The 12,912-nt window shown below is 33.8% G+C and overlaps 1 protein-coding gene across 1 annotated transcript in view; it reads left to right on the top strand.

Annotated features, from left to right (window-relative positions):
* The window catches only part of LOC6640265, a 56,746-nt gene extending 44,711 nt beyond the window's left edge, over positions 1 to 12,035 (top strand). The window contains exons 4-6 of the mRNA XM_023182090.2: positions 9,070 to 9,629; positions 9,696 to 9,853; positions 10,866 to 12,035. Coding sequence (XP_023037858.1) covers positions 9,070 to 9,629; positions 9,696 to 9,853; positions 10,866 to 11,971 — 1,824 coding nt within the window. The 3' untranslated portion in view covers positions 11,972 to 12,035. The remainder of the gene's footprint in view (positions 1 to 9,069; positions 9,630 to 9,695; positions 9,854 to 10,865) is intronic.
* The last annotated feature ends 877 nt before the right edge of the window (positions 12,036 to 12,912 follow it).

Raw genomic sequence — 12,912 nt, 5'->3', positions numbered from 1 at the left:
TGTAGAGTTCAATTTATAGGTTTGCTTGATATCAAAATTTGGATCGATTTCATGAACTTTTATGTAACTTATAAGAGTAAAACTATATTTGCTTTTTAATTTGTTCCATTTTTTCTATTAGTGCTTTTCGATTATACAATTATTTGCCAGCTCGCAGTTGTTATTAATAGAGAGTCAATAACAGAGATCTAATCATTTGTTTGAGTTAAGTAAATTTGATTTGATTTTGAGAGACCTAAATAGAAAAAAGTATAGCCTACTTATAAGGGCACACAATAAAAATAGGTGCCATAGCAGTTTAGTTTCAGTTTCACTTCAGAGAAAAAGAAAGTAGATAGAGAGAGAGAGAGAGACTGAGAGAGACATAGAAGAGGGTTTCAGTTTCATTTTCATTTTGCCATTATGCAAATTGGTAACAACAACAAACCAGTTTTGTATTGTTGTTGTTCTTGTTGTTATTGCGGCTGCTGTTACTAGTCATAAATTTTTGCCTGCATTGGTACAAATCAAATCATAACTTATTTGCATACATACGACTACGAACTAGCAGTCTCTCTCTCTCCTTCTCACACACACACACTATCAGTGTCTCTATTTGTGTATGTGTGCCATATCAATTACATTACATGGGGGTCCCTTGCATGAACATTTCTATATTTTTTTTGTGTGTTATATGCTGCGCAAATCTTTTTTGCCAAATTCAGTCACGTTTCCATAACGCACTGACCACTGAAGCTGAAGCTGAAGCTCGAAAATATTCTAGAGAAAGTGTATTAAATTCCTGCTGAATTGGGTTTTCCTCTTTTTTCGTGGTCAAAGGAATAAGAACTAGAATAAAAATAATAAAAAAAAGGACCAAAAATATAGAGAAACAAAACAAAAAAAAAAACCAAGAATAAGAAGGAATATTGTCTGGAAACTAACAAACGGAGAGCGTTGAGTAAGTGCGCTTAGAAAACCATAAAATATTTATGGTTCGAACACAATTTTTGAAGGCCAATGCAGAAAGCATAAACTTTTTGATATACAAACATCATGCAGAGAGTGATAGAAAGCGAAAGCGAGAATGAGACAGAAGAGTGTGAGTGTAAGTGAATGTGGGGGGAGATGGACTATAAATGGCAAGCAAACAAAGTAAAACTCAAGGCTAAAACAGTTCACTTTTTGGCCAAAAGAGAAAAAGAGTGTTGGCCTGAGCCACAATGTGGTAGAGATTTCTTTTTCTTTTTGTGTGAATTGTCAAAGTTTTTGCACAACAATTTTTAACAGTTAACCAATGTCAATGTATTCTGTATATACCGCATACATGTACATACATACATATACATTTATTATTTTTATATATTTTTGCTATTTTTATTACTCATCTATGTGTATGGTTGTGTGTGTCCAGTTCAGTTCAATGGAACATGAAATTATGATGATAGTAAAAATGAAGCGAAATGGCCAACTCGTAAATCAATGTCTCGGCTGCTGCCGCAAGTAATTTTTCTTTCTCTGTCTCCCACTTTTGCTTTTGCTCTTTTGTGGAAAACAAAAATTCAATTATTTTGCCATATGAAACGGTCATTGACTGAAAGTTCTTGTTCTTGTCTCTCTCTCTCTCTTCTCTGTTCTTTGTTCAGTTTTGGTTTTCGGCCATTAAGTGTGATGACCTTAACCCTTGGCCTAACATATATGTATGGACAATTTTATGACAGCAAACTGAACGAATCTTCATTTAAGTTCAACTTCTTTCTATCTATGAACTTGCCGCCAACGCTCACAAAAATTCAGCTCATCAAAGTAAAAATGAAGAATAAATTAAGTTTCATAGTTTTATTTTTATACAAACATTCAAAATGGTGCGCCAAAAGTAATGATTCAGTTTAGTTTTCTGTCATTTTTATTAATAACTTTTGGGCCATCTCATCAAAACATCTTTTCGTATTTTTTTTTTAAATTATTGCAGTTTATTTTAGTATTTAGCAGAGACTGAAATTACATATTGTGAGTTTTAAATTACAATATAACAAATGAATAGTTGTTTTTGATTTTATTCAATTGATTACTTACTAATCGTAACTCTCTTACACTTAAGAGTGTCTCAAGGCACATATCTATTATTAAATCATTAATACTAAATATTTAGGTTTAGAGGGTTAAATTAAACTAATCAAAGCTATAATTGAATGGATCGATAAAAATAATGAGAAAGAATGCCGATGAATGGGGAAAAAAAGGAAATATTTTTATACTTTCTTTATCCAAGCCAAGAAAATTATAAAAATTAAATCTGCAAATTTCAAGATATGACTAAAATTTTCAATAATCTCTCAGAAACAAAAAGTTTTGATTTTTGAAAGGTATTTCAGACATCTTCTGACAAATTCTACTATGTACATACATGCATATATAGTTTTTTTTTACCATACTGTCAAATTCCTTAATTCCTTGATTGTATTATTTCTTAAGTTTTATTAAAAATGCTTTTTTGGCTTTTCCACAAGAAGTTCCAGAAGAAGTTTTCCTATAATCTTAGACTTTAATATTTTACACATGCTTGAGTTTAATCAAATCTCGCCAAGAAAAAAATGAAATGAGTAAGTTCAAAAATTTTGACAACTGAAAATAGACTCTACATTTATTCCATTAGTCGAAAAATACAAAAGAAAACTTAAAACTTAAAGATTTTTTCGTCACTTTCGGTTTTAGAAGAATAAGCAATATATCGTCAGAAACAATAACTAATCTTATAAGCATTAAAACAATAAATAATAATAATAATGAAAATTTGTTTGAAAAATTTCCTGATATTTATTTGCCCATTTTAGGATGGTTAGTTAAATAAGTCCGTTCACTTCAATTGCCACTCACAGAATGCCTCTTTATTTAATTTATCTCGTGGTTCAAGATTATCTCTCTCTTTGTGAGAGAGAGCTTATCTTTATTTTAAGATCTATGTATTGCACAATGGGTGTGATTGGAGTTTATCATAAGGGATACTTATACTTAGCTTAAATATTACTACACCATGAATATTTACCTTTATCTTACTAACTAGAGCTGCTAAAACAGTCAGACGTTACATAAACAATAATAGATATACTTTATACAACAGACATTTACTTGTTCATATCCATTATATGGTCGAATGGTTCAGAGATTCATGGCAAAACTCTGACAATTTCTATTATAATTATATTATAATATTTTGACCCCTCTTGCCTTAAAGCAAGAGGAGAAACTTAATAATTTTGTTATAAAAGACACCACAAAGTCTACACGAAGAGGACTCTGCACGTATGTATGTATGTATATAAAGTGAAATTTTCAAATCGTGGAGCTGAGTCTGGACTAATCCATATAAATTTATTTTTAAGCTTAAATCAAGTCTTTAGTTTTCCAAGTAAACTTACATATATACACATTTTGGACTGTATATAATAATTTTTGATTTTTTTTTAGCCAGAATGTTTTTAATTAACTTTTACAATAACCTCTCATTCTTACGACTTAAGTCAATATCTTCTTATACATTTGTTACTTAAGGGATATTTAATTTAAGGCTCTGATCTAATTGGTCCATTCTCTCACATTTCTTGTCTTTGTTTTACCAGAGTTTAAAAACAAAACATAAATTGGCAAATTGCAATGCCATCAATTATTTAATTTCCTTGTGTAATAGCGTAGTTAAAAATCTATTTTCATTAGAATGAAAATGCAATTTTCGAATTCATTTTGTGGCTTTGGCTTCGAAAATGGAATTTCGTTTGGCCAACAAAAAAAAAAAGAAGTTGCGGATCATTAAGCCAAATATTGAGTTTGACAATTTATCAACATCGGAGGGATACGCAGCTGTGTGTGAGTGAGTGTGTGTGTGGGTGTTTGTGGATACGCACATCTCTTTCGACTGCCCCATTTTCTGTCACACCCATCATCCGTACACCCAACGACCCCACCCACGCCCACGCCCACGCTCTCCGTCCATTCTACTGTTAGCCAGTGCGGCGATGCATGTCAAAAGTAATGGACGAAAAACGTGAAATTCTGGTTTTCGATTCGACTGACTTTTGTATATTGCGTGCCATCTGTGTGTGTGAGTGTCGAGTCCTGCATGTCCTGGCATTTTAACTGAAGGCAAGCTTAAAGGGATTTCAACTGGAGATTGGGGCTTGGTGGGTTCAATGGGAATGCGAATGGGAATGGGAATGGGAATATGGTCCTTTTTACATATGTAAAAAATGTAAATCCACACCTGTCCTTTGGCTTGATGGATTTTGAGTTTTTTTGCGCTAAGCTTGTTTATGGTTAATTCTCCTCCTCTTTGCGCTTTCTCAACGTGTGTGTGTGTGAGTGTGCGTAGTGTTTTCTCTCTTTTTCAAGCTCTTCAATTAAATTTGCTGCATCGCTAATTGAGTCTTTCCCGTTTGCTACTACTTCTACTACGACTACTACTACTACTAGACCAAGGACAATTTGGTGTCCTATTAATGAAAAGTTCGTTTCCTTTGCTGCTCGCCTCTCTCTGTTATAATTAAATAGTCATTTCGTATGTTGTGCGAGTCAAGATAACAAAGTTCAAGTAGGCGAACTAGTTACTTGCACACAGAGTACGCTTGTGTGTGTCTGTGTGTGTGTGTTTAAATGGGTGTGGTCTCGCCCAGATTTTATGCTGGGGGTCGTTGTCATCATTACCCATCATGTCGCATGGTTAAATTTGATGAACTACTTTACACAAATGTTTCCAAGCATTTTATGACTCAAACTACTTTTATATGAACTTAAATATTTGCCGAATTCAACACCATTTGTGAGATTTAAAATAATTTGCATTCGTTACCTCTTTTCTTTTTTTTTTTGCTAGTTATAAGTAGCACCTAAAAAATGCTGTAGTAGAAATAAATTTAAACCACAAACATTGACAAATTGTCAATCGGGGCAGGTTAAGATTAATATGTTATGACCACCTTTTAATGTAGAGCTTTTTTGATCTTCACTTTCTTTATGTCTTAGAATTATAGTTAACATTTATTCGAGTAGAGGTTTATTAGAGACTAAACTTATGCATAAGAATATTCGCTGCAGCGCAGGCAGCGAGAAAAAGAACGTAAAGCAGAAATGAAACAATGTCCGTTACAATTCACAGATCGGATCATTCGAGAACAATAAGAAAGATATAGAAATACTGCGGTGCTTATATACATATTTGAACAACATTAGTTCCTAATTCTTACACTAAATATTATGGATAAAATCTCAAAAAAGCTAAATTGGGCTCCATATGTCAAAATTTGCACACCTTTGGGATTTTTAAATATTAAAACATTTAAAACTGCCATCTTGTGTTTGAATACCCTTTAGAACAGTCCTGGGGCGGTAATGGGACAAGCCCACCCATGTACAAGCCAAATAAGACAAATCATGGGATAGTCCAAACGGATCTATAGCGAAAGGTTAATATAGCTGTTGCAAAAATTATCCAATAAATTTTCGCCACATTTTGCACCTGTCAAATATAGGCTTAATCCGATATTTTTTGACCATAGATTCATATAGTCTAAAATATTGATTTTCCCAGCTAAAGAACATAGCCAGAGAAAGAAGAAAAGTTAAGAGTTAAAAAGAAAGATTATGTTATTTTGGTTCTACCTGTTCAGCAAGATGGGTAGTAACATAGAAGAAGAGGAAACAAATTTCTAGTAATTTTGCCACGATTGAAGTTAGCTGTGGCTATGAAAATAGTGGAATTTCCCCCATGAAGTATGCAATAATCAAAAAAGACCGCTTTTTGAAACATTTTAAGAAATGTTGGAATGTATTGTGATTAAAAAATAGTATTCGAAGCAAACATATGTTATAGATCCTTTTTAAGTAGCAAGACATACGAGAAGAATACATTTGTTGAAAATAATGAATAGGTACCTTTTCAACTCATAGCATTCCTTAACGAGCTATGTTTTCCCATTCTGCAGCCCAAAATCCGATTTATGGTCGAAGTGTAACTGTTTTCAGTCTTTTTGTTGCAACTTGTCAGAGGTAATTATGTACAATATATTCATAGTCTAAATTGTATGATTTATACGTATCTCTTATTGAAAATATATTTCAGCAGATTGGGTGGAAATTGGACACATAAAATTCTAACCATAATTTTATATACTGTTTAAATTAAAAGAACAAAGTTAAATAGCCCTCGGTCAGTTGCCGCGAGACAAACATTTATCTCCTAGTTATAGCCAATGTGTGCTTCTTTCAGCATAGTCATGGCTCTCAGCACTTACGACCAAACCGATTGTAATTGGTCCAAACCAACCAGTCCTAGGCAAGTCCATGCATAATCGATATGTTCGGAATGTAGCTTAATCAAATGGCTAGTCCTGGGCTAGTTTACGGTACTGCAGGGTACACTTAGGCTACATTCCAAATAATTATTGCAAATTCCTTGTCGCAATCTCCCACTTTTCTGTCTCTTTCACACGTATAGCATCAAAATGCAGTCAGGCTTGACTATTTTCTATCAGTTCGATTGCAACAAATGTGCTGCATATTTCAAAAAGAAGCTTAAAGGCAAAGGCATACGAATAGTTGAACAACTGATAGATTTCTTTGCATAGAAACAGAGAGAAACAATTGTTTTTGATTCAAAAATTTCCACGAAAATTTGTTCTCGTACATTTCATTTGCTATGCTCAATTAACTAGCAAAATGTGCATGGTTTGTTAATCATTTGTGTTGCGGTCTTTGAGTCCTGACCACCTTCTGTGAAATGTGAGAGGGGGAGGGGGAGGCTGCGGAACGGTGGGGTTTAATAAGCCGCATGAAAAACACTAACACATTAATGACACTGTTGCTGCAGCCGGACTTTGTATGGTGACCACAAGCCATCATGCCGTATACTTGATTTATGAATGTGGTGCAAGCATTGCGGTTATCGCTAGCGAGTAATTAGAGAGCCTTGATAAAATCGAACTGGCCAAAAGGAAAATAATTGCACCAAAGCTAGAGGGGTTTGAAGGAGGGGACTGAAATTAGAGTTGAATTCAATTAGTCTTGTGTTTGCTTTGTTTTACACACACACCCACAAACACACATTTAGACCCCCCACACATAATTGATTTGCTGCACTTTCCAGTTTAAAGCCAATCAATGTGCCTAAATAAATATTGATCCATTCACTTTTGGGCTATTTACTAAATGGCACATTCTTTGCAACAAGAAAAACTAGTTTGACCTCCTGCCCTCCTCACCCCCCCCCCAAAAAAAAAACACATGGCAAAATCATTTGAAAAACTATAAAGCCAAAATGCAAATTTTCATAAATAAACAAGAATTAAAAACGAAACGAAACGAAACGAAAAAAATAAATAGTTACTGCAGCCCGCAAAAATGTTGAAACGAAAAATTCCAACGAAAAGAGGCTTGAAAAGAGTTTTGTTTAGTTGGTTTATGGAGAAATATAGAAAAACGAGAGAGTGAGAGGGAGAGGCAAAAAAAAATTAACAAAAATATTTTCACTAACCAGAATAACAAATTGCTTGTTCAAAACATAAAGGGAAAAACTTTCACCAGGGAGACCAAAATTCTAGCTAGAGGAGAAACCAACTTCGATATGAGTTTTTAAACTATTTAAATACCCTTTAGGCAAAATGTGTCAATGGGTATATGCAATTAGCCCAAAGTAATAAAAGAGATTATACCAGTGGGCAACAAAATTTTGTTTATTTTCTTTTCTCTGAATAAATTTGCAGGGAAATAATACAAAGGAAAAGTCACTTTGCTAAGAAATTGATCCTGACTTTGTTTAAATCATTTAGGCTAGATAGTCGGCTGCATAATAATGCTATAAAACTAATAAGTTGTTGGGCCTTCTCTGTCTAAGTCCAGATTTCCTTTTTGTAAACAAAATATATTTACTACTATAGAAGTTGTTTTTGACAAAGCGTAAAAGCGACAACCATCTAGGCTTAAAAAGCTTAATTTTCAAATTATGATATGTATGTCAAAAACTTTTACCTTAGGCCTTGGGTAAAGTGTCTTAAAATGTCATTTTCAAATCCATTTAATCTTCTGAAGAAAATTATTTCAAAGGCAGGACGAAAAGATAAGCAGGTTGTCCGTAGTTATATTTTAAGAACCACAAAGTCCTGTTATCAGTCAAAGAACTTTTTAACTGCAATGGCTGCACTAAATCTTCAACGCTACAACTAGTTGAGAATTACAACTGATTGAAGTGAAAAAAGGTTGTCAAGCTTACAATATCAAAGTTTCCCTTTTTTTTTTTGCATATTCTTGAGTTTAATAAAAGGGGTTTTAAAAAAGCAATCGAAAAATTTGAACAAGGTATACATAATTTGAATGTTTTGACCGTCTCGGTTTAGTTTACACTTTTCACTCTCCACCAATTCAATTTCTACATGAAACTCTCAAAAACAAGTTATCATATTTTCACAGTTCTTTATAGTTTCATTAAACCTATGTTATAATAAACATATTTACTTATTTCTTTTTTGACCGATAAGGACTTGTACATGTTTATTTAACACAGTTAGAAGAGGTGGCCATAATGATTTAGTGTCGTTTAATGGCAAAAAAATTAACAAAAGCACTTTAATTTTAAAATTGTTTAATTGTAGTTACGTTAGTTTTTGATATGTGGAAATAAAGAATTGTTATTTCATGAGGTAATATTTCCTATATCTATACCAAAAGAAAATTATGAAAATCGTATGAAAGATTACCAAAATAGGACTAAAATTCTTAATAATTTAATTGAGAATAACATAACATAACATTTAGATAGTTTTAGTAAAAAGAAATAATTCAATTGTAGAGTTTTCCGTTTGCATTTAACTTGATCGAATTTTAAAGAGAAAAAAAGAACATCACCTCCCTTAAAAGACTTTCTTATATATATCCTACCCTGATAAAAGGTCTTGCTCCCCCAACTTCCTACTGAATATAGAGTATCTTAAAGTTGGCCATCAGCAAAAGTCGTTTATACAAATATTTCGTTGCTTGCCAAAAAAAGGAAAAGCAAAAATGTTTACCAAAAGTATTAAAATATTGTATAAATTCTTGTAATTACAGGAAGCATATCGTCGTTGGGTATGCAGTACTCTAGTGCCATATTTTGCCGAGCCAAAGGATGTTGCTCCCGTGGCTGCTGCTGGTGCTGCTGCAAATGCCAATGACCAGCAGCAGAGCAAATCAACAGTAAAACGTTCGCCAAGGAATGCAGCAGCAGCAGCCGCCGTCACAGAGGCAGGAATGGGGCGGCAGGAGATTGGCATTCAGCATAAATCTCTGAAATTAATCAGCAATAACAATAAATCAAATAATGGCAATAACATGAACGGGCATCAGATTAATCAACAGCAACAGCAGAACGCGAAATCAGCCAACAGCAAGGACAATGGCCAACAGCAGGATAAGTTCATTGACAGGCAACTGGCTCAAACATTTTACAATGTTGTTGGCTTGGCCAAGGCCGTTCACCAATCTGATACTGAACGTGAACAATACCAACAGCAGCAACAGCAACAACAGCAACAACAGCAACAACAACAACAATCCAATAACTTCATATCGACTGCCAATAATTCGGATCCCAGAGCAATGGATCCAGTGATATCAAAACTGCAAAAGAGGCAAGTTCCATCGTGTATAATTACAACTAATTACATTATTTAAAAACCAATTTAATTCAATTGCAGATCAACACGCAAGGCAGAGTTACGCAAACGACGTCGGATTCGTCCCTGCCTGAGCGTCTGCCAAACAGTGGAACAAAAGTGCCCCTATCTGCTGCCCGCCGATCGCGCCCCCGCGCTGCCCACCCAATATGCCGGTGAACCGACATTTCTCTGCCTAGGTAAGTATAATATACGTAAATCAAATGGACAGAAATTAAAGTTTTGCATGGAACAAAACAAATAGGAGGAAGTAGGACTTTTCGATATCATAATTTATGGGCCATAAAGAGTCATAGAAGTAGATTTGAAAATCTTAAAACTAAACTTTGAGAATGCAAAAGCATTCGGTCTGACTGAAAATCTCAACATTCAAAGTTTTAAAGGCGCTTCAATTTGTAGTTAGCTTTTTAGTCATTCATACTCTGAATTTCATCGAGATGTAAAGAAATCTGTATATAATATCCTTTAGAGTATGAATATGGTAAAGAAGTTTCCATTAAAGATATACCTGTAGATAATATGTAAATGAAAAGATTCGCCTACAAACAAGTACAGTACTAACTTGCTCTTGAGCAACTTCTTGAAGTTACTATTACTTATGGAAGATTTATCTTCCAGTATTTAGCATACTTTTAGGAACTACAAATTCAGCTAACATTACTTTTAAAGTATGTTCAAAGAGCAAATTGATTACTAACTAACTAACTGATGATATATTATTATGTTAGAGGCTTTGAAGAAGTATTAAAAAGCGTGAATTTTATTTTATTTATCCACAAAATCTTAAAATTTATGTTTGTGTTTGTGAATATTAATATTATCAGTAAAGCATTTATGCCACACAAGTATTTTGGAATTAACAGATGATTTATAAATTTACGATATGGCCAAAGAATTTAACAGCTTAGAGTAGAGAGAAAAGCAAAACCTTTAATATTCAAATATTTGGTTAGCCACATGAAATTGAAGTTTTTTCTTAATATGATTCTTTTCTATAATAATGATAGTCATTAGTTATATTAGGTAATAGTAATAGCAGTAGTAATTAAAAGTAAAAAAAGTTTTAAATACCTAAGAAACATTTATAAAATAAACAGCTTAAAAGAGTCTTTAATTAGTTCCAATTTAATCTAATTCTTAATAAAACTTTACAAACTGTTTCACTAAAATGTTGTATTATTCTTTTTGCAGATCAAAATATACCCGAAACCGGCGAGCAGCTGAAGAAATCGAGTTATGGCCCCAACGATTGCTGCTATAGCTACTGCAATGGGCCCTTTGAGGGCATTTGCACAATATGCCCGAACTTTGCATCGCAAAGTGAAACCACCTCATCCACCGCAGCGAATGCCACACGTCCACGTGTCCATAATATAACGCTCACATTGAGCTCACCGGCGGGCGAACATGCCCGTGCCAAGAGTGTGGCCCTGGCCCTGAGGAATGTAACCAAAGTGCAGCAGCAGCAGCAACAGAGTGTGGACAATGAAGCAGCCTTGCTGGAACGTTTGCCCTATTATGCCTATCATGACAGTGTCTACTATTATGATGAAGATGGTGATATGCCAGAGGCACCATTAAGTGGCGGCTGTGCCACAGTGCCGACTGTGACAAGTCGCTGTACGATTCCATATTATGCCTCCGGAACGGAGGCAACATCAAAGCCACTGCCCAGTACGAAATTATTAATCTGGCTAAGCGCTCTACTAGGACTACTAAGCAGTTGTAGGGGAGGTGTAGCGGCATCTCTGGCTGGTGTAACAGCACAAGGACGAACAAAGGGAGCTGGAGGATTGAGGCGTCATCATCATCATCATCAACATCCTCATCATCATCATGAGTGTGCAAATTGTAGAGCACAAAATCATGAGCAGGAGATCAGGCAAATCGATGATGGGCAACCATTAATAGTTGCCATAACGAAAAGGAATCGACAGCAGCAGCAGCAGTATCAGGACCACAACCAGCAATGGCCAGGGAAATGGTCTTGGGCGTGGGTATGGGCATGGGCGTGGTCATTGAATATTACTTATAAGCTAACATTAAAATGTGGCAGCAACCACCATCATAATACTCATTGTCGCAGTCGAAGTAAATTTAAATGTAAGCCAAAACCAAAACCAAAGTCTAGCATAGAAATCGATGGATCGACGAGAATTGGCAATGGCAGCGAGTTGATTTGCATTAGGACTAGAAACTATCGTTATTTCTACTACTACAACTATAACATAAACGATTGGTGGCGAAGATGGTGGTGGCTCTATATGAAAAGCGACAGCCAACGTTGCGCCTTATAGTGCCTGCAACACGTATGCGGACAGCTACTAATTAAAAACAAAAGAGAAACGTAAAAAATATATATGAGAGAAAAATTCAAAACGAATTAACCAAAAAAACATAAAACACACCACAAAACCAAAAAAAAAAAAAATGCAAAGGCGAATTATATAACATAAACAAATAGACAGAAAGCTGCATGATGGAAAACCCCAACAACAACAACAACAACAGCAACAAAAAAATTTAAATAAAATTAAAAACAAAACGAATTATATAAACCCTTTAAAATATTTATGGTCCTCTCTTTCAAGTGAAACCAAAAACAAAAACGAAAAATTAATTCATAAATCTCTAATAGCATATTTTATTACAACAACAAAAATAAAAGCAAAACAAAAAAAACAAACTAGAACAAAATGAATATATTAATATTTAATTAAACAAAAAAGCAAACTGCCACAAAAATAGGTTTTTTTAGGTAAACATATATAAAATAACTTTAACTGGCGAACAACAACAACAACAACAAGAAAAAACAAACAAAAATACGAAAAGAAAATTTTAGGTTAGCTAAAAAAAAAAAAACAAATCGAGGAAACGCATTAATAAAAGAATAAAAAAACGAGATGAAATTTACATTTAGACTAATGAAAAAAAAGAAGAAAATTTCAAATTAGCGGAAAATAAAAAGAAATATTAAAACGAATACAACAAGAAACTTACTATAACAACAAGATAAAAATTAACAAAAATAATACCAAAAATACTAAAAACAAAAGAAAAATACCATTTCACTAACAACAACAACACGAAAGTATAGGCCGCGTATCAACCACCTTTCCAAAAGAAAACAAAAGAAAATCGAAACATGAACTTTACTTATATATAAAACAAGAAGAAGAAACACAAAAGAGAAACTTAGTTTAAAAAACAAAAACAAAAAAAAACATAGTCAAGT

This window comes from Drosophila willistoni (genome assembly GCF_018902025.1).
Source record: "Drosophila willistoni isolate 14030-0811.24 chromosome 2L unlocalized genomic scaffold, UCI_dwil_1.1 Seg196, whole genome shotgun sequence".
Classification (NCBI taxonomy): Eukaryota; Metazoa; Arthropoda; class Insecta; order Diptera; family Drosophilidae; genus Drosophila; species Drosophila willistoni.
This window is presented reverse-complemented; position numbering and strand designations above follow the sequence as displayed.